This window comes from Danio rerio, chromosome 10 (assembly GCF_052040795.2).
Source record: "Danio rerio strain M-AB ecotype USA chromosome 10, GRCz13ab, whole genome shotgun sequence".
Lineage (NCBI taxonomy): Eukaryota > Metazoa > Chordata > Actinopteri > Cypriniformes > Danionidae > Danio > Danio rerio.
Genome location: NC_141030.1, coordinates 11372700 through 11395673, shown reverse-complemented (window position 1 = coordinate 11395673; position 22974 = coordinate 11372700). Strand labels below are relative to the sequence as shown.

Genomic DNA, 22974 nt, shown 5'->3' with positions numbered 1-22974 from the left:
TTTCCTCATCCACATGCTGTTGTAAAGCTGTGTAAAGCACAAAATAGGTACTTTTTTTACCATATAATGAAAGTCAATGGGGTCCAAAAAGTGTGAACTCAAGTGTTCGTTTACCCAAACGTGTACATTCTGACATTATTTACTTCCCCATTCGTTGTTCTAAACCTGTATCACTTTATTTTCTTTTATTTTCTTTTGGTCCCTATTGAATGAGAGGATAGTTCAACCAAACATGATAATTCTGACATTCCCACATTGTTGTGTTGTTCTAACATTGTATTACTTTATTTTCTTTGAACATTGCTAAATAAATTGACTATTAAATTTTTTTTTGATAATTTAACAAAATTCAATGAGGTCCAAAATATGTCGTTTTCATACTCCATTCGCTAGGCAAGGGATAAGTTATTCAAACATGATAGTTCTGACATTATTCCCACATTCTTGTGTTGTTCTAAATCCATATGGAAAGAGCAAAATAGATATTATATATATCCTCCTGTTGTTCTAAACATGTTTGACTTCATTTAATCAGCAGAAAGATTAAAATAGATATTTAAAAGGATAGTTCCTGGTGTTGGTTTTATATTGAAAGTCAATGGGGTTCAAAAAAAAAAAAAAGTGTTCTTTTTTTTTTTTTTTTTAAATAATGACAGAATTTACTTTTCATTTGTAATTTTTCTTAACTATTCAGCATTTGTCACTTATGACTTTAAAAATAACAACCTATTCCGAAGAAGTGAATGCACATCACTTTAAATTGTTTGATTTTCATGGCAAATGCTATTTCCATTCTCATTGCAAACCGAGTTTGTACTAGTAGCAAACAGATAGCAAAGTGGGTGGTCCTGCCTTGCCTTTGTGTGGTTTCTCTATCAGCAGGAAAGCCTGTTATCTGCTGCGTCCATACACAGATGACACATGAAACAGTTCCCAGATAGCAGCTAAAGTTGAATGTTCGGTGGACCTAGAATATTACAATCCAGAAGTGTAGATACGAAACATTCAAACCAAAAAGAAACGTCCTCTTAAATGTCACTGGTTAAAACCTACTTAAAAAAAAAAAAACAATAAGGTCTACTCGTACCACTTTCCTAGTTTTCTTTCGAACTGCATAAAACCAATCAGCAACCGAACCAAAATGTAACAAAATATGCACAAAAATATAAGTACAGTTTCCTTAAAATACTTTCTCTTTTAAACAAATATAAAGTGCAGCACACGATCAGGCACGGATACCAAACACAAGTCTTTGAGCACAGCCCTTGTTCTTCTTGTCCCTTGACTCAAAGCCTCTTTCCTATTAAAGTTAGATGATGGATTGAAAGTCTTGAGTGTTTTTTCACTGTTAGGTCTCCATCATTTTCCATTCGTCCGCTTCTGAACTCTCGTCTTTGGATGTTCGTGGTATATTTGTCCAAAGTCCTGCCTCCAAGCAACGCTTCACATGATATTCTGCCACCTTTGGGGGATGAGAAAAATGTTAATACATAACAGCCAAAGAGGCTTGTGGCACAGAGATCAGTATGAGGATCAAAATACTGTTTCAACCATAAATTTGAGAACACTTTTTTTTTTTAATCATTTACTGTATGTAATCCAAACCTGAATGAAACTGTTTAATGCGTTGAACATAAAAGACACTTTAAAGAATGTCATAGCTGCTCTTTTACATTGAATGAAAGTGACAGTGACCAAACACTAGTTTAGAATTCTCATTAAAAAACTGCTAAAATATTTCCTTAACTGTTTTTCCTTCAGCAAAACTATAATATATATATATATATATATATATATATATATATATATATATATATATATATATATATATATATATTTTTTTTTTTTTTATTTTATTATTATTTTTTTTTTTGCTTTTGAAAAGAGTCTCTTCTATTCACTTGTGGTGTATTTACACTTGTTTCAAGGAGGAAACAAACAACAGACAAAAAGAATGTTCTATTTGCTTACACAGCAATTACATACTGGTATCTAAAAATGCCAATATTGAAAAAGAGATTCAAATTTTAGGTTTTTTAAATCTATACTGTTTCTGCCTCAGTGTAAACTACTAAAGTACATATTAGTGTAAACAATGTGTTTAGCACAAGTCCCGTGAAATGCTTTGAAATGAAACACAAAGTGAGGGTGGGACAGTGTAGCTCCTCCCCTTTGTAAAAGGTCTTGAAAGGAGGTGAGCGAGGCATGTCACGATTTGATGAGAAACTGAAGTATGGGGTGATGTGAATAAAACCGTTGATCCAGTAAGGGGGAAGTGACAAACTACAAGCTTTTATGTTTATATCGGTTTTATTTCTTATAATCAAAAATGTTGGATGGCAACCTGTGAGTGCATATACATTGAGCTTCTTTACAAAGTAACATCGCCATTAGGGAAGTGTACTGAATCTCTGTACTTTATAGGTGCTACATTATAAAAGACAGAAGTATCGATGAGCTCTGATGTTACCAGTTCTGCTATCGGTACTGGAGAATTATTGCTGAATAAACATTACTTACAGTAGCATACTTTACCCAAACAAACTTTTCTAATTTGTGATATTTGATTATCGTCTGCACAGTTGGCAATCTCACATGAGAAATGCTTGTGTTTCCAGCGAGCGTGTCAAGTACAAAAGCCTTCACAGTTTCTTGGCTGTGCGCGCGCACTCAGCGAAGGCTCGCGCTAAGCACACACACGTAGCTCGTGACACAGCTTCGCGGCTCACGCTCACACAGCTTGTAAGCTTGCGAAGTGAACCAAATGAGTTGTATTTCTCGAGTGGACATTGACAATACCTATTGCAACAAATGCAACAAGTTGTTTTCTTATATAAGCGGAAACGCAAGCAGTCTGTCTAAGTGAATATATCTTTCTAAAGTGCATTAACTGCAATGAAAAGTGTTTAATTGCCTAGCTACTAATGGTAACGTTAAATTATCCACATTGTTATGTCAGCAGTCAATCACCTAAATTAGTATAATAATAATAATAGTTAAATAAACACACACATTCGGTTATAATGAAAACAGTATTTTTTTTCTGCAGTAGCCTAAATAAATCTTAAACATTAGAAATGCTTTCACGTCAGCTGTATTTACAATATAGCCTATGAATAGTCTATTAATAAACCATGCTTAAGAAATTCTAAAAAACACAGCTTGTTTTTACATTGCAAGATAACCCAAAACTGTATTAAAAACACAATTAACTCCCAAAACACTGAAAACTCATTTATCTGAATGCGTTAATGAAAAGACATAAACATTATCTCATTTAACTGCATTTAGCAACTCAAAAGAGGATATTTTCAACTGCAGGGAGCGCAATAAACCAAGAAAGAGCCTGACTCCTGCCAGAAAAGGCAAACATGTTGATTTTTCTCCAGAAGAATGGTCATTTTCCTTCAAACCATTGTACATTCTTTTACAGGAAAAAAAAAACACATTTATTTTACAATTATTGGTTTAATTTTATTTTACATTAAAATCTAATAATAAAGTTGATAATTCTGTTCAATTCGTTTATCTTTACTTCTTTTACTTATAAAAAAAAAAAAAAAAACGACAAAAAGAACCAATAAAAAAAACATTAAAGTACCGAACTGATAAGTGGTATTGATAAAAGTAGTAATCCCATTAAAACCTTAATGATACCATCCCTAATCGCCAACTACTGGACAGACCTGCATAACACAATGTTTTTAGTTTTTGCATATCTCTGAGAACTAGGATTATTTTGCCACTTTTACTTTATTGGGCCAAAATGAACGGTTCGGGTAGAGTTCTAGTTGTATTCTCACTATAGCCTGACAGAGTGCTGCACGATTACAAACTGCTCTTAGCCTAACATCCATTATTGGGAAGCAAATTCAATTAGTATTAAATAATAAATAATTGGGTGTGGTGTTGGACAATAGACTTAAGTGGGAAGTATAGACTGACTGTACAAGAAAAAAAAAAGCTTTAACAGAGAATGTACCTTTAAAGAAACTTTTAAATGTCTTTTAATGTTGATCATGTTTTAAAGTGCTTTTATTGAAAGTATTGCAACATTGGTATGGAAATGGAAACATTGGTATGGAAATGCATCTGAGGCCAAGTAAGGGTCAGGGGGGAAGGTGGTAACAAGTATGTTGTTGGGAATAAAATGAAAAAGAGCATTGATAGTGTATACAAAGAAAGAGTATAGCATTATTGTCAATCATGAGAGGCATCCTATATCCAACACCTTCAAATTGTTAGCATCAGGTCTTTGATATTCTTCACAGATATGTAAGAAATAGGACACAAGTATACCTCAAGCAATTAGGTTTTTAAAATGCCTCCTCTCTCAGTAGCAGTTGATGGCCAGTAGACTAGATTTTTATTTAGAGTAGGGGTACCATGCTACTTTAGGTTTTTAAATGATTTATTTATTTGTATAAATGCCAAATGTGAAATGTCAGAAGTCTTTGTGAGTGTATGCTGCAAATGAAATTTCCCTAAGGGGATAAGTTAACTAACTAACTAGACCAGTATTGTAGGCATGGTTAGACAACTTTGCTGAATCGTGCTCATAAAGTCACCACACTGTTGCATCAGTTCATCATGGTCCATTTTGCGGTGTACACTACACTTGTATTACAAAAGGCAAGGACTGGCGCATTTGTATGGTCATATTTATTTGACATGAAATCTACAAATATTTGAATTCTTTTAATGCAAACTTGCTGTATTTAGGTTTTCATGTCTTTCGAGAAAATGTAAAACAAACAGCTGTATGGCACTACTATTGTTGTGTTTTTCTTGTAATTTTAAAAATAAGCATTTACTTTGATTATATAAAGAGCAGTGTGAACCACAGAAAAAAAACTTTTGTTATAGGTCTGGAACAAAATGAGCGCGAGTATATGATATGATTTGAATATATGAATGAACTTGAACTCTCTTTAATCTCAGCGGTACAATCTGCAGGACAGAGGAGGGATTTAAGGTCAGCATGAATGCAGCGCTCATCAGATTAAAGACGTTATGCAATTCTTCCTGTGCCCTTTGGCTCTCATTGACTGTGTGTGTGTGTGTGTGTGTGTGTGTGTGTGTGTGTGTCAGGTTCAGTGCATTTGATTTCTGTGGCGACAAGTGAAAGTGCTAGAGGAAGTTAACTCACTCTTTCCCATTCCATAAACATAAAGAATGATCTTAACCTCGAGCTGACCCTGAAGCCACAGTGTTTGACTATGCTGCACATTTGATAAAGCTAGAACCAGACTTACTGACAGCTTGTGCCAGTATTTTGAAATCTCTAATTTTGGATGGTAGAAAAATCTGCTGTCAACATTTACAAGAGACATGAGAAAAATGAGCATGGATACTGTAGGTAATTTTGCTAGTGACATTACTGCATTTGCAGTTTAATGGAGTTTGCCTTTGAGATGAAAAATACACAGGTGAAGAGTTTATAAATGGACCATGCAATATGATTTACTGAGCTTTGCAGTAGTCCATACTCCGTTATTAATCATTAAAATGACCAAATTGGCATTTCAAAACCTATTTTTTTCTGACATAATGTGATGGTTGCTGTAGGAGTAAAATAATTGGTAAGCAACCAATATCGATGCCATGACACATAACTTGAATCAAAATTGGTAATGACTACATTGAGAATCTTGTTATTAGCACTGGTGGCCATTAAGTGAACTGCAGCCAACAAAATTTACATTCATGCGCATGTAGCAAAGAAAAGAGAGTCAGACGCCTTTATAGTATGGTTCAGCATGGTGTCCCTACAACTCCATCTTCGACTAGCAAAAACTGAAAATGCAGAAGACCCTGTTGTTTTAAAATCAAAACAAAAATTGCTCAGGAATATCTTAAATAACGTGCCGGTGCTCTTTGTGTAATGGATTCATCAGAATAAACAGCAAAAATCAATCCAAGGCACTCGAAAAATGTGGAAAAAATATTAAAATGCTTTTATTTGCATGGCTATTCCTTAAAAAGCACCCACACGTTTTTACAAACAACTGCCTTCATCAGGGTCACGTGATCATCACTTGTACACTAAATGTTCAGGTAGCTAAACTCACTTATTAAGAGGCGGGAACTGGCAGATGTGCAACAACATTAATCTAAAGGTAAACACAAAACTAAAGTTTCCATATAGAGCTCCTTCACGGGACTCGACACTTGTAAACAATTGGTCCATTAGGCTCGCAGCTCTCGTCACCACTACCAAGCTGTCCAATCACAGAACTTGCACTAATCATTATTGTACTACCGTCATCTAAATGCGATTTATTCTTTGATTAGATGTAAAAAGTTGGAAATAATGTTTGGGTAAGGTTTACATGTAAATATATGTAATTCAATATGTATATATGCGTAATTCCACTCAATAAGAAAAGAAACAGAAAGGGTTATTTCAGGCAAAAATGAAGATTCTGTTGTTAATTACTCTCCTTCATGTCGATCAAACTCAAGAGACAGCGTACATCGATCTCATGAACGTGCACAATATATTGACACTGAGAAGAAACCATTGAATAAAGTTATTTTTGTTTTATGTGTGCACAAAAGCATCCACTTGGAATTGTTAAAAAAAGTCCTGGAGGGCCGGTGTCCTGCACAGTTAAGCTCCAACTCTAATCAAACACACCTGCTTAAAGATTTCTAGTCATCATGAAGACATTAATTGGCATATTCAGGTGCGTTTGGTTAGTGTTGGAGCTGCTTTTCCTATGCAGGAAACTGGCCCTCTAAGATCAAGTTTGCCCACCCCTGGTCTAAAGGCTAGGGCTGCACGATATTGGAAAGATCTGACATTGTGATATTTAGTTTTGCCGCAATACATATCGCGATATGAATAAAACTTCACAATATGACTTGAAAAGCTCTTTTTGGAAAGATTTCATTCAATTAGATCGACTTGGATTATCAAGTCTTTTTCTATGCAGTGCATCTGCATAGAAAAAGTAATTTACACGCATAAATAAATACCTAAATAAACAGACCTTCATGGTTTCTGGGAAGTCTAACAAAATAAGTCAAAGTAAAAAAAGTTAAATAAAATGGTATAAATAATTATAAAATAATAATATCTTTATATTTGAACCTTTAATAAATAATCAAATTCCGCAATGTAACTATTGCAGATACACACATTGAGATATTGATGCTTAAACGATACATTGTTTAGCCCTACTAAAGGCTTTCAAAAACAAACTTGGAGGTCGGGGAAGGTCTCGTTTTAAAAGTTCACTTATTCGCCGTTTAACACATTGACTATAAAAAAAGTCAGTGATACATGAGAATTCTTACATAAATGAATGTGAATGCTGGATGATCTGCTTTACATCTGCGTTACCTGTGGGTTCATGCTGCTCAGCACATTCTGAAGAATCTGCATGTCTTGCATCTGGATGCACGTTTTCAGCTCCTGTAAATGCAACATTTGAATCGTTTTATAAAAATAAATAAATAAATGAATAAATAAATTGTTTTGTTTAACAATTTCTTTTCCTCAGTGTTAATCCAGGGCATGCGTTCACATCTTGCACATGGACTGTAATTTGACTTTATTTTATTAAACAGAAGTCACACATAGATATCCAGGGTATTCATTAGTTCACGGTGCTCATGAACATGAGCAATATACTGACACAGAGAGGAATAAACTGAGTTATGTTTGTTTTATGTAGGCACAAAAGTATTCTTGAAGCTTGATAACATTGAACCACTAAAGTCATACTGTCTGTTTTGAGGGGGTTGAATGGTATTTTTCTGGACTTTGAATGAGCCGCCGGGACCATTGTTGTCTATGAAGGAGTCAGAGAAATCATCAGAAACATTTTCATTTGTAATCTGAAGATTAACAAAGGTCTTAGAGCAGTAGTTCTTGAATTTGTTTTTATCAAGTACCACCTCAGAAAAGAACTGCCTTTTCAAGTACCACCATAATGAGCAGTATTGAAATACAGTAGCGTAGTAGGCCCGATGAAGCAGCTACAGCACTGCACAGTTAAAAAATGAGGCAGATTAATAATTATAAAAAATATTTATTTTTTTCAACCATTTTAAACATTATAAATAGTTAGAACATTAACACTGCACTGTTATATGTAAAAAAAAAAAGCAAACAAACAAATAAAAATAAAACATCTAAATTAAAATATTCTTTTAAAAGTTTAAAATTAAAGGTTACTGTTCTTAAAAAGTAAAAAAAAAAAAAAAACTACTTAATGGTGCCTGGACCTAAGAAATATAGGCCATGTCATTATATTCATATATAAATCATTTTTGATAAATTTTGAAATATATGTAGCATGTACATATCACATATTTGATTCCTCTGTGTACCACTAGAAGGAAGCCTGTGTACCACTAGTGGTACACGTACCACAGATTGAGAACCACTGTCTTAGAGGATTGTAATTAAAAACATAATATTCATTTTTGGTTAAATTAACCCTTTAAGTCACACTCAACAAACTGGAAAGTCTGATAAAATAATCATTAGAAAGCCAAAATAATCTAGACATTATTTACGTTTGTCAGAGATGATTTTTACTTATAATTAATGCTGTATCAATCTATGGAGGCTATGTAGTATTAAATGTACTTGTAGAAGTTTATAAGTGGACACAAGCCATTTTTCCATCTTTGAGATAAAATTTTAGAAGCAAAGCAATGAAAAATGTTTTAAACTGTTGCACCAGTCCATAATCCACTATTCAAATTGCATGTTCCCATTAGGGGCTTAAACCAGTACAGAAAATAGCCCTTTACTTGATTTTTTAATGTAAAAGTCTTGATAAAACAAAAAGTTTACCTCAGAGAATAATACAAACTATAAAAAGAGACGGTTAGTATCCTTCCTACCTGTGGCAAAGACTCAAACACCTCCTTGGGGTCGAGACGACAGGCTGGCGGTGTATTTTGGTGAACTGTATCCTTTGGCGTTTCTCCTGTTGATTTCATAGTGTACTCTTTAACTCTGTCCTTAAAGGCTTGGAGTTCTGTGTGAAACACGTCCAAATAGCCCTCCTGTCCGGCCTAAAATAAGAGCAAAGCACGATTAGAAACCACTCGGGGCAAATCCGTGAAAATATGTTCTGCTGTGTTTTATGCAAATATGAACACCATATTTCTCCATATTGCTCTGTATGCCGGCCTTTGGGTGTCTGTTGTCTGTTATGTCATCATTATTCACGTCTCACTCTAGTGGTCACTGACATTATTGCATAACTCCCACTGACTCAGATTCACTAGAATACACCGTTTGGGATGTTTTTGAATTGCATTATAAGACATTGCTCTCTGCTCTGATTTTGATGTCAACGTGTAATGATGTGACTTATTGATATTTTTAGCCATTTGAAATGATATATCGTTCATACATTTTAAAGTACAAAAAAGAAAACAATAATAAGCTGCTCTAGCATTTCATTTGGTATTTAAATCTAAGCGAAATAATGTTTTTATATAATACACTGCTTTAGACTTTCTAACAAATGATTCGATTTTAGATTTCACCAAACATAACAGAGAATAGATCAAGATCCTTAAATGCAATATAAACACGTAAATATTTAAAAACAAAATGTGTAGAGCATACATATTGAAATAATTATTATTTAATATTACTGAAAAAAGTTTATGTTTAGCAAGTCTACATTTCTGTAAATAAATAGTTCTTATGTGAAAAAAATATTATAATTGCAACAATTATTTGAATAAATGTATTAAGTTATAACTTGATAGTAAGGAAAACCACCAAAATATTTCAGTCACATTATCCTCCAGAAACTGTTTTAATATGCGGATTTTCTGTTCAAAAACACTTGTAATCAGTGTTGAAAATTGCTGTCCTGCTATATATTTTTGTGGAAAGGTTATACACTACATTTCAAAGGTAACATTTATTTTTAGTATACTTTTAAATAGCAGAAAAGTGAAATTATCTCACAAAAGTCTCCATATTTTTGTGAAACTGAATTCTTTGTGATATGAAATGATGAACAATGTTTAATGAACACCGGAAAAAAAACAATTTGATTTGAATAATTTCTGAAGGATTATGTGGCAGCGCAAACTTCAAATCATAATTTTAGCTTTGAATCACAAACAAATAACTTTTTAAAATATATTTAAACATAAAAGTTATATTAAATTGCAGTAATGTGTGATAGCATCTTATATATATATATATATATATATATATATATATATATATATATATATATATATATATATATATATATATATTAAAAGAATTTACAGTTTCAGTTTCCTTTATTTTTTTCATTCAAAACATCTTAATAAAATTGTACAGAAAGAAATTACGTTGCAACAGATCCAAGAAGAAAATAAAAAAACATCACTATACAAACACTAAAAAAATCCTATTTCACCATTTGTGATAATAGTTGTAATATTAACAATTTATGCTAGTTTAACTATTTATTGATTTATTATTTCAGACCAACTATCAATAGTGTTTAAGAAATGGTATTATTCAAAAGTCCTATCACGAAACCATAGCGCCGATATTATGTAGTATCGCAATAAAATTGAGGTCAAAAACAAAGATAAACTCTGGAATTTTCGTACTGTATATTGATCTAAGAGCAGAAATGTGCAACGATGAGAATCTAAGTGTGTTGATATTAGAGATGTACTGAATTTTATTATATAAAAATACAATAATAATATATGACTTTTAAAATATGTTATGACATTTAATGGACCTTTTTCATTTTTGTGGCTTCAGTCATTGTTGGGGTACTCTTTTAAATCTGAAAGCACTAACAACTTATATCGAAATAAATACAATTGAAGTCAGAATTGTAAGCGCCCCTTTGAATTTTAAACAGAGCAGTAAAATTTTCACAGTATGTCTGATAATATTTTTTTTCTAGAGAAAGTATTTTGTTTTATTTTGGCTAGAATAAAAGCAGCTAATTTTTTTCAAACTATTTTAAGGTCAAAATTATTAGCCACTTTAAGCTATATATTTTTTAGATTGTATGTCGATGGTTTGTTCTGTAGACTATAACTTGCCTAATTACCATAACTTGCCTAGTTAACCTAATTTACCCAGTTAAGCCTTTAATTATCACTTTAAGCTGTATAGAAGTGTATTGAAAAAGATCCAGTAAAATATTATTTACTGTCATGATGGCAAAGACAAAATAAATCAGTTATTAGAAATGAGTTATTAAAACTATTATGTTTAGAAATGTGTTGAAAAATCTCCTTTAAACAGAAAATGGGGAAAAAAATAAACAGGGGGGCTAATAATTCTGACTTCACCTGTTTATCGTTATCAGTCAGTGTGGAAAATAATTTTCGAGATTGCATTTGGCCATATTGCCCAGCCCTACGTTATACAATTCAATCATATAATAATTATTTAAAACTTTCAAGGAGTAATACACTTATGCATGGGCTAAATCCCTCATGTACAGTAAGAGATGCGTGTAATGTATTGTGAAAAGAAAAGGCCAACAGAAACTGAAAGTGTTTTCTGCAGCACTGCAGTGGACTGCAGATGTGAATCTCACTTTGGCTTTCTGAAAGAAGTGACGGAAACAGCCTCGAGGGTCCTGCTGAGTGTTACGAGCCATTTCTAGAATAAACTGCATGACCACAGCCTGATGAGCAACCTGCTCCATTAAGGCCTCTTTCTGCAAAAGAAAGTAAAAAACAAAGCATCAGTAGCTAGTCAAGCAGGTATAAAGTTATTTACAGTAGTATAGTATATAGCTGGGTTATAAAATGATAACAATTATCATCAAAAATGTTGCCTTGACAAAATGAAACGGAGTATTCGATAAACATTGATACAATGTTTATGCTTCAAATGGGAACTAAGCGATGTTTGTTTGCACCACATGGACAGTTAATTGCAAAATTAGTTTTGTTTACATATGAATATTTCTTGCAATTGCAGCCTGCTCCACAGAACAATTCTTTGATTAAGTTAGTAGTGTGACTGAGTCAGTTGACATCTTGTGACTGAGTCAGTTGTATAAGACTGAGGGGCTTTATTCTGCAAAAAACAACTGCCTAGATGTACTTTAACTTGCTTGTTACATGGCTTTCTGTCACTAAACAAGCAGACAAAAAACATTGATTCATATTGTAATAATGTATTCATACTTTTATTAACCGTAAAGCTGACAAATGTAGCCTACACTAACCTTTATTTTATTCAGTCACAAGATGGCGCCAAACAGTCAATGTGGTGACAGCTAAATGTATTAAAGGGCACCTATGGTGAAAAATCTACTTTTCAAGCTGTTTGGACAGACATATGCGTAGGTATAGTGTATGTACCGTCATATTGGGGTGATATAAAAACACCCAAGCTGCGTCCCAAATCGCATACTTATGCACTACTCTACGCCATTTTGTAGTATAAATAGTGTAAGTAGTGTGTTCACACTGAAAACTCTTAAAATAATAAGTGCACTTTAATTACCCGGATGATGCACTCATTCAGCCGCTAAAATGAAGTGTGTAATGATGGACACTTCACGCACTCAACGACCGCAGGTTTGCTTACGTAGCGGGAGAGGCGGAGCTATTGGACGCACATGTTGGATAACTTTATTTATTTTGGATGGAGAAAGCAAAATTCTCCTACGAGAGTGATTATATCGCCTCCCGATGGTGAATGCGGCAATACTCACGATAGGTATTCGGTCGTTTATTTCACTGATTTGGCAAACGTCATCAGGGAAACGGTTTGAATTTCCGTTTAGTAAAAAAACATTAGTGTGCCATTTGGGACAACACTACATACATGTACTATCCTGTTGAGTGTGTAAGTGCATAAGTACATAGTGCATGAGTGCATAGTGTATAGTGTGCCATTTGGGACGCAGCTCCAGTCTTTTTTTTTCCAATTTATCAACATAAAAATGGTGGACCAACTGAAGCGATTTTGAGACCGACTGCAACTTGACAGAAGTGCTTGACAGAACTGCCCACCGAATTGATTGACAGCTGCATATTAACATGTCTCTGTAGTAATGCTTATATCAACTAGACATGATGTGTGCAAAGCAACCGGCAATAAAAGATCTGTTCAGTTTGCTATGATCATCGATCATCATCAAATGCGATCAAGAGCAAATTTTAAAAGTTTAAAGACAGTGCATGTGTGTAATGAATTATAGCGATTTAACTCAAATACTCTTTAGTAAAGTTCTAAATGTAGCATTTCTCACAAACGTTACATGAGATCTGCTTCCTTCATGTCTGTCTGTTGTCTGAAGCAGCCGAGGGAGAAGATTAAAGCCTGGTTTATACTTCTGTGTCAAGTGATCGACGCATGCAACTCACGTAGCTGTGCATTTATACTTCTGCGCGCTGTTTCTGTTGGTCTGCAATAACACTTCTGAAAGCGCTTCCTAACAGCATGCGCTACGCGTTGTTGCGACGTGTAATTTCATTTTTTGAGAGGTGCGCGTCAGCGATGCCAACGGCCACAGCGTACGGCTATGCGTTAACGCCTAGGCTGTGCCGTAGCATACGCATGCGCTTGACGCAGAAGTTTAAATCAGCCTTTAGGCACGCTGACAGGCACGTGGAAACAGTGGGCGTGAAGGACTAGCCTTAAAGGCACAGTTCACAAAAAAACGCTACCTGATGGTTAGAGCAATAAAATAGAAACTTCTGAAAGGTAAAATATAAAAGATCTGATGTGTGTTGAACTGAAATATTCTGGAGACACAATAGATTTAAATTACATCTGGAAAAAGGGGTAACCTAGGTGCCCTTTAAATGTGTATGAATATATTCACTTATGGTCAACATGATTTATACATCCCGGATGAGACTGTGGAATTGGTTTCAGTGGTTCTTATCTGGGAATAACATGCCTTGGAATGTCGTGACTGACCAATCAGAATTAAGGATTCCAGAAAGCCGTGTGATAATTAACATTAATGGAAACTTATTGTATACATAATTACATGCTGTATATTTTACCTATAATTATAACCTAAAATATATCAGGTTATATTAGGACAATCCATCGTTGCTATTTTAAGGACAAAAAAAATCACTTTGCACTGCAGCACACGGTCTAACAGGGTTGTGCTTATTATTTTAATGAGTTATAGGCATGTTTTGAGAATAAACCAATAGGGGGCCATCTCCCATTCCCTTCAAGATTCATTTGCATCACGCCATAACGCATTTGCTATTTACATGGTGGACTTTGTAAGTGGAAAAACTGAACAGTGACCATCTGCAGCACGAGAATGAAAAAATGAGCCTCCTCATTCTTTACTTTCACTTTCAATCTCTTTCGTGGATAAAGAAACGTGTTGTACGCAAAGACATCCATTAGCCTACATAATTAATTTCGTCTGTTGAGCGCAAAGATTTGTTTTAAAACTATTTCTAAATCCAGTTTTAATTTCCAGCAAATTAATAAATGAACAATAATAACGAAATGTGGTCAAACAACTGAGTTCTATCCAACACATGCTGTGCCTCATATGGTCCAAAACCTGACAGGTGGACAAATCCAAGCTTGTTTTTAATAAAACACATAAATATGCATATAATAAGTAATACTACCAATAATAGTAACATTATGCAAAAGCAAATTGTCATGAATAAACTGAAAAAGCCTCCCGAGATGAAGGCATGAAAGTAGTGGTTTTTATTTTTATGTAGAAAGTAATACATTTTAGTAATATTTTATTCCTTTAATTCTTTTTTATTTGCAAAGATATTTGTGTATTGCTGTACATCCTGTGTGTATTAAGCAATGTGTAAGCGAGGCGCACAACTAACGTGCTCTGCACTAGACTTTAGACTTATTTTGAGCTTTTGCCATTTAAACAACGTGGCAGAAAATGGGAAAATTATGATCTGATAATAGCAACACGTCATAGAAACATGTCTTACGCCTTATTGTGCCGGATGTATGACAGGGCTCTGAATGTTTAAACACAATTTTTATAGTTGCTGTTTTATAAAACATACATTTACATCTGCATAAATTGACATTGCATTCTCGAAGTCGGGAACAAAAACCTGTTTTATGTTTGATATTACTTGTCAGAACATCCTGGAACACATATTTTTTCTGGTAAAGAGATTTTAAAGAAAGGTTAATTCAAAAAAAAACAATTTCCTCACCATCTACTAGCACTCAAGTAGTTGTAAACATTTATGAATTTCTTTCTTCTGTTGAACACAAAACAAGATATTCTGAAGAATGTTTTGGGGGGGAAAAAACAGCCATTGACAGGAACAAACAATACTATGAAAAACAGCCATTGATTTTTACCAACCTACTTCAATATATCTTCATTTGTGAAGAAAGAAGAAAGAAACTCAAACAGGTTTGGAAGAAGTGAAGGGTAAGTAAAGGATGACAGAAGTTTCCATTTTGAATGAACCGGCCCTTTAAATGAAAAGGGCAGAAAAACGCAATACAAAGTTAATAAAATGTACCTCAGACTTGTAAAATGTTAATCTAGTGTGTGTTTGTCATGTTCGACAGCGAAAGAGTAATTTAAATGAATAGTAAACCATTTGTTTTCATTGGTAAGGAGCAAAGTACATTTATTGTGATGATTATAGATACTGACTGCTTTGAACATTTTAAATGTAATAACTGCCTACATCTCCAAGACCTAGATAATACAAACTTCAAAAAAGCTGAAATAATCAGAAGTGTGTGTATGTATTTTGAAGAGAAAGCAGTCACCTTCTCTGCCTGTAGCCGGAAGCACCACAGGATCAGGTAATTGGCTGTTTCTTCACAGATGAGGTGATGATATTCTGCTAGAAAGCGCTGACTGTCATCCCACCTTCCCAGCATACCTGTCCAATCAGAAGAGAGAGAGAGATGACAACCTGCTCTACGATGAACAATACTCATTAAAAAACATTTACCACAATTTAGATCGCGTACCAAAATGTTTCAGGAGCTCTTCATTGCGCTGGACGAAGTTTAAGCTTTTATCTGGATCAGATTCATTAGGCCAAGACTGTGTAATGTTTATGATACTCTAAAAGAAAAATAAAAGGATATCAGAAAATCAACACGCTAACACTTAAGGCCTGTTTACACCTATAACAAATGAAAAGGTAGTTTTAAAAAAAAAGTTCTAAATTTAAGAGCAAAAAACACAGTGAAACCTGACAAAACAGAAGAAAACTGAACAGGAGGACTAATAATTTTAACTTCAACTGTAGGTTTTTGTATGTTTTCCTTGTCTGCAGCCATAGTGGCCTGTACTTACAATGCAGTAATTATGATGACATCATCAACTCTCTGGATGACTTTCTAGAGTTTAGCTACCTTGTCAAACACATCCCGGTTGGCTTCAGGACACAGCGTGCCCAGCATCCTCTCTTTGAGCCTCCACTGGTGTTCAGTGTGCGAGAGTTCAGTGGAGGAGGCCAGCGCTCGGGCTCTCTCCTGCTCCACAGACTCGGAGCTGTGGAGCTCCAGACCGCAGAGCTGATCCTGCGCTTCCGCCAGCTGCCACTCTGATGCGATGGAGGCCTTCACACAGTGCTGCTGCCGCTCACACAGAGACGCCATGCTCTCCGCACTTGCCTGTCACACAACATACACACACAGAGAAAGACTACATCACAGTCTTATATATGCTCAGAAAAATACTGCTTTGGTAAGGAATTTAGTCATTAGAACTGTCTATTATCTGTTTTATGATGGAAAAGTAACTGAATGTAATTTGGATTACTTATTTAGGAATCAATTCTAGAGTGCTTTAGACCTAATTTGTTTATGTTATTTTGTCCTGGAATCTAGAAAGATGGAGCTCAAATGAATTTACATCACATTTACAGGCGTGTTCTGTGCTGCAAATCGTCAACGCTAAACTGTATGATCATAACACAATATAATTTTAAAATAATTCTGATAATATAATAAAAAGATTTTTAAAATGGGGGAAAATAATGATTAGGAAAAAATACTATCTATGAATGATGAATCATTTATGGCCATTGCATGAATAATTTGGAGTAAAAGTAACGCAATAGTCTACAGAGAAAAAAAGTAATTGCAAATATAATGAAAAACATTTGAAAACAAAATATGATGCATATGCAAGAACCACACTTTGTAATCTGATTACATAATCTAGATTACATCATGTAATCGGTTAATCTAAAGCAATGTAGTTAGTTTAAAAACACATTTTAAATCAATATCAATCTAAATGTTTAATAGACGTCTAACATGGCTAAATTTGGGCTGTCAGTAAAAATCAAACAGATATCTCGGAATTGCCTAAAACTAGACTAGTCAAACACACATTGGACCAGGAGTGCCCAAACTTTTTCATACAAAGGGCCAATAACCAGACTTAATTGAGAAAGTGGGTTGAAGGTAAATATGCCAAACTTTATTAAAGTTACTATTAGTGATTTCCTAATTTATTTAATATTTAAAAATGACTAGAAAACATTGTTTTTAAAATATCTAATGCAGTAAATATTTTTTTAATTTTATAATGAACTTACTGTTAAAAAGAAACACAATCCAATTTATAGGTAGAATAGTTACACGAGTCAAGCTGCACCTGCTTTTTGCCTTGATTTGCCAACTTCTGCATTGTCCTTTATCTGTTGAGTAACAGTATTTATATTTTTTAAAACTGATTAATTTACAGAATTTAAATGAAATATTTATTTTTAGTTTGCTTTTTTGTAGCTCAGAAAAAAATGCTACGTTAAATTACATACTCACATAGGATGAGGGCCAAATCAAAGGTTACCATGGGCCAACTTTGAACTTCTCTTAGACAGACTTTAGATATCTTTTAGATTTTCACAGCTCAAATTTAGCCTTGTTTTAACAAATCCGTCAATGTTTAGACGTCTATTAGACGTATCAATTAGACTTCTTTTAAGAACAAACAATGCTTGTTTGGTAAAAATATTTTTTTTTTCAAAGATTCTTTCAACAAACATTATATTTGCTTTTTACACTAACCATATATACTTCAAAGATCCCCTATTATGGGTTTTTGAAAATGACCTTCCATGCAGTGTGCAAAGTGAAGTGAAATATTCAGCTAAGGCTTAAATCTGAAAGTGCACCGTGTAAAACTATTGATTCATCTACTAAAGAGTCGACTCATAGTGGTTCGGATGAATCGCTGCGGTAACGAGTCTTTAGCCGTGTTGGCAACACAGCTTTATGACAATACAGAGTTTAAGCCCTGCCCATTTGTTGCATGTGCAGACCCGGGAAAATTGCAATCCCCGGTCCGACCCACAAACACTGTAGTAAGAAAAAGAGGAAAACAAACACCGTAGCAGATCCCGGTTGAATCAAGTCCCATAGACGCTGTGCTCTGAAGTGTGAGGGAAAGTTAGTGCTAGTTTCCCTACCCAAAGAAGAGGCCGTGAAGAGTCAGTGGTTGAAGTTTATTTTGCAAAAATACCTTAGCATTATAGCCCAGCCTTGTGCTCAATTTTCTGACAAGTGCTTCAGCAATCTACACGCTTACAACGTGGGATTCATCAGCCATTTGTTAAAGGAAGGATCAGTAAAGCGATATGGGACTTTGTGTACTGTGAAGTTCCTGTCAAGCTCTGACAGATCATGGATCAGTTTCTTCCTTCATTTCACAGTAAGTGCGATTAAAATGGTTGCCTCCTTGTTTGCTCTAGCTTGCAAATTATGTATTTATTTGTGTTGTGTTACTTGTAACCACTTATACTTTACCTGGTTAACTCTTTATATTCTCATATCGCGTCTATAACCAAGTTGAAAACAAAACGCGGGTCGCTTTATTTATGGATGAAAATGCGTATGCGAGCTCGCGATCCTCTGCCGTTTGTTGTTGCAACGGCCACCGTCAGCTGTTCCAACACACATGCGATGGTAAATTTTCAAAATAGTTCAGGTTCTGCTACTGTAAATTAATACAAAATGTGTGTCACTGTTTTTACTTAGAGCAATATGCTCTATAAGTATAACTGCTAGTTTGCTTGGATGCACTCCTGCATTGGGCTCACACATACACTATGCACTCTGACTTCTTCAATATTGTTGATAAGCCATGGTTGGCATTTCTCTCTGTCTCGCTCTGAACGCAGTCGACCGATCACAACAGACTGGGTCATCGGACCAATCAGCGTAAATTAGCATCGCCCTAAGGAGGGGTTTGGAAACATATGAATAGCTGAACGAATCGTATGGGAGTCGTTGGGATAATTAGGTAAAAATAATTGCATATTAGAAGACATTGAAAGTGTTTTTTGACCTTGCATGGATATCAGACTGTTGTTGGAAACCCCCAAAACCAAAATATGACCTTTTAATGCATAATAGGGGCTATTTAAATCATTGCAATATAAAGGTTATTTTACATTAACATAATATTTAACAATACTACAGTTTTTTACTTAAAATATATGCAACCTAATAGCATTTAGAAACGGCAGGATTAACAATTCTTGGATTTAATAGAGTTTATATGAATAATTCCAAGAATAACTCTAATAAAAGGGCTGATTTTTATACTCTCACTTGCAAGTATGGTTGAAAACTGTTGCAAAAAACATTTAACCAGAAAACTAAATGGGAAAAAGCAACCAGGTTTATCAAATTTAGGGGTCCCCTGTTAAACTTACATAGTGGTATGTGGTATTTGCATCCATGCGTGTTATCCAATTGATGAAGACATTTTATTTGTTTTCTTATTTATTGCCACATAAGCAATAAGGCTATTTTACAGCAAGATCAATTTAGATGTAAAACAAATAAAAAGGTTACATCAAAAACATTAGACAATTTTTTTTGTCAGTTTGATATATGATAACATTTTGGTATCAGTATAAACATTTTGTTCAACATTTCAGGGGTCTGTTCTTCGTACGTGGATTACTCAGTTAGCTGGATTTGGATATTGACTATTTGACACGATCCAGGATCGTTTTGTTCTTCAAAGCTGATCCGAGAGTTGTTGTCATAGCAACAGTTCTGCTAGCTCAAACCTGATCGGAAGCAGGTTCAATTCATATAAACAGGATTACATCGGCTCAGTTCAACAAAGATAATAGAGAAAGCATGTACCGAATTCTGATATTTTCTTACAGTAGTAGTTATATACAATTGGGAAAATAGTAAATATTTTTAACTATATATATATAAAGTTATTAATAAAAAAAATAAAGTTATATATTAATGAAACTTATGCAATCTGCACCCCCGAAATGAAAGTACAAAGACTGCCACCTGGTGGTGCAAAGAGAAAACTTATTGATATGTACTTTTTAGATCGCTTTAGTACAATTTGTGTATAATAATAATAATAATGCAGAATATGTGACTTTAAAAAAAAAAGAAATAATACATTAATGCAGTCATAAACATGTTTTGACAGTTAATATGCCAGTGATTATGCTTCACAAAAGTTGCAGACACCTTTATCAAATGTGATTTTGTAAACATCCAGTTATTCCATACAGCGATTAAAAAACCGGCTACTATAATAAAGAAAATATTTTCTAAATGTAGAACTAAATACATGATAAATACTCTTGACACATGAAAGTGTAAAGCCTGCAGCTCACAACAAACGTGGAAGGTTATTGCGTGTCATATTTAGCAAACCGTTTCCTGCTAATTTGATGTAATTTTGCTCACATGGATAATTTAATATTAATCAGATGATGTCATTACGCTGCTGTGCCGTCAGCCAATCGCTGCATTGCTGATCATGATTTCAAAGATCGATAGATCTGTCCTTCACAACACACGCAGCGATCTCAGATCAGTTTATCCAGACATTCTAATCTGATTCGCGAACTTGTTTGAAGAACCAAATTAGCGAGAGATCAGTTATCAAGATTAAAAGATCCAGGATCTGCCAAATCATGTTAGATCATTTAAGCGAGGTACAAAATACGGACCCCAGGTGTTTTTTTCAGTTTGTTACTGTTTTTATACACATTTCTAAACATGCAGCGTGTTCGAGCTCTCTCAGTCACTGTAGTACACATTTAAGACTGCAATATGAAGATTGCGCATTTGCTGACTTTCTAAAAAAATGCAAAAACAATTACTACACAGAAAAATAACACAACAATTACCACAATACAGATGTATATTCCAAGAATCTAATAATAACTGTCATTATCCTCAGCTGTCAGAACAAACCGGTCAGCAGGAGACAACGAACACAGTCTCATGATCTCAGATAAAAGATCCACATAATACCACTCAATGATGGCCAGATATACGAACACATCTACAGTACACGGTGTGTGAGCTTGACAAACAACAATGTGGCCACCATTAAATGTGATGCTGTCTTGCTGACCTTTGAGTCTTTCTCTTACTCATCCTGCAGTCAGGTATTACTGCAGCATCATCTTAACAGTACATTTGCACACTGATTCAAGTTTAAGGCAAGACACTATAGATTTTGGCTTTTCATTTTCTTTAACCTAATGGTAAAGAAAACATCCAAGCTTACGATATATATTTGCAGGTTAGCTTTTTATGCTCCTGCACTGAGTCATACATTACCAGCAGTAATAAAATACTGTGGACTTCACAGTTTTATTTATATATATATATATATATATATATATATATATATATATATATATATATATATATATATATTCTGGAATTATTTTACAGAGGGTTGTTAGTGCTATTAAACAATTAATAATGATTAATCACCACTAAAACAAAACTATATATTCACATAATATGTGCGTGTGTGTGCTATTTATTGTGCATATAAACAAATACACATGCATCTACATTCTAGAAATACACTGGGTCGTTTAACCTAAAAAATGCTTTATTGTTTAACCCATTAAGTGAAATATAGACAAACCCGACAGTTGGGTAAAAAATAGTATTTTAAATTTAATTGAAAACCATCAACCTAATGATGGACTAGTCTTTATTTAACCTAATGGGTTAAGACAATCCAGCATTTTAGTGTGTATTTGAGAAAATGTTTAAATAGATCAATATATTAAAAAAATATCTCGAAAAATAATAATATGTTGGCTTATTTTTGTATTTATGTAGATGTTTTTATTTATACACATGCATATACACAGTACAGCATATTTTAATACAAAGCTTTTCGTTTGACAGCACTAATGTTTACATAATTATTGTTCAATAATGTGCAAAGGTACAAAAATAGAGAAATACGTTTATCTTCTGGCTGTTGCCATTATATTCTGAAAAATGTGGCAAAAAGAGATTCCTGAAATCCTTTATTGAGGTAAAGTTGGTTTTATATTCGCACATTCATTCAGTGACTGAATGTGTGAATATAAAACTAAACTCAATAAATCATCATCTCTGTAAAGAAATTGTTTTACAGAACCAAACAAGACTTCATTCACCTGATTGTATCCAATGTTCATGGTTTTGTGCTAGAAATTCAACCAAACTAGACCATATCGAACACAATGATACCTCATTTGCTATTTAAAACTTTCTTAATCATTTCAGGAAATGTCCAAAGCAAAAACAAATGTTAGCCGTTCTTAATGCAGCAATCAGTTGTTAAATTGTGGAGCTCATTATTAGCTAATTCCCTTCACTTGAGCTGCAGTTTATTCCCGTAGACACACATTAAGCACGACTTCGTGTGGACTTAAAGCACAAACAGGAGGCATTAGAGTGTAAATAAAGCACTCGTGAACTTTCGGGTACCTCGTGTGGGTGTGTGCAGGGCATATTTTCCTTTCGGTCCTGTTCAGGCTGGCACATGCCGCCTCCAAACCACTCCATCCCGCTGCTGGAGTTCAGTACTGGAGCTCCGGGACCTGTTCCGCTGCGTTTATAGGCGTATAGCCGGGAAAACAGATACTAATCGGTAGCGTGTTAGCGAGCGAAGAGAGTTATTTTCAAGCTACAGCACCAGTGGCGGTGTCTCTCTGCAGCTTTTTTTTAGCTCTCTATGACAACTTCCGTGCTCTGACGCTGCCGCTCTCTCACGT

General features: G+C 34.3%; 1 protein-coding gene and 1 long non-coding RNA gene across 2 annotated transcripts; one reads left to right on the top strand and one right to left on the bottom strand.

Moving 5' to 3' along the window:
- Nucleotides 1-1076: 1076 nt before the first annotated feature.
- cdc37l1 (cell division cycle 37-like 1) lies at nt 1077-22913 on the bottom strand. Its single transcript, NM_001109826.2, is given in 8 exon segments — nt 1077-1462; nt 7349-7420; nt 8863-9036; nt 11547-11669; nt 15719-15834; nt 15926-16022; nt 16316-16576; nt 22688-22913. Coding segments are annotated over 8 exon segments (1035 nt in total). The 5' UTR covers nt 22766-22913; the 3' UTR covers nt 1077-1348.
- On the top strand, nt 10898-16854 carry LOC147841972 (uncharacterized). Its single transcript, XR_015500847.1, has 3 exons — nt 10898-12352; nt 12879-14655; nt 14732-16854. It is a non-coding gene; the product is annotated as an uncharacterized LOC147841972 (long non-coding RNA).
- Nucleotides 22914-22974: the final 61 nt, after the last annotated feature.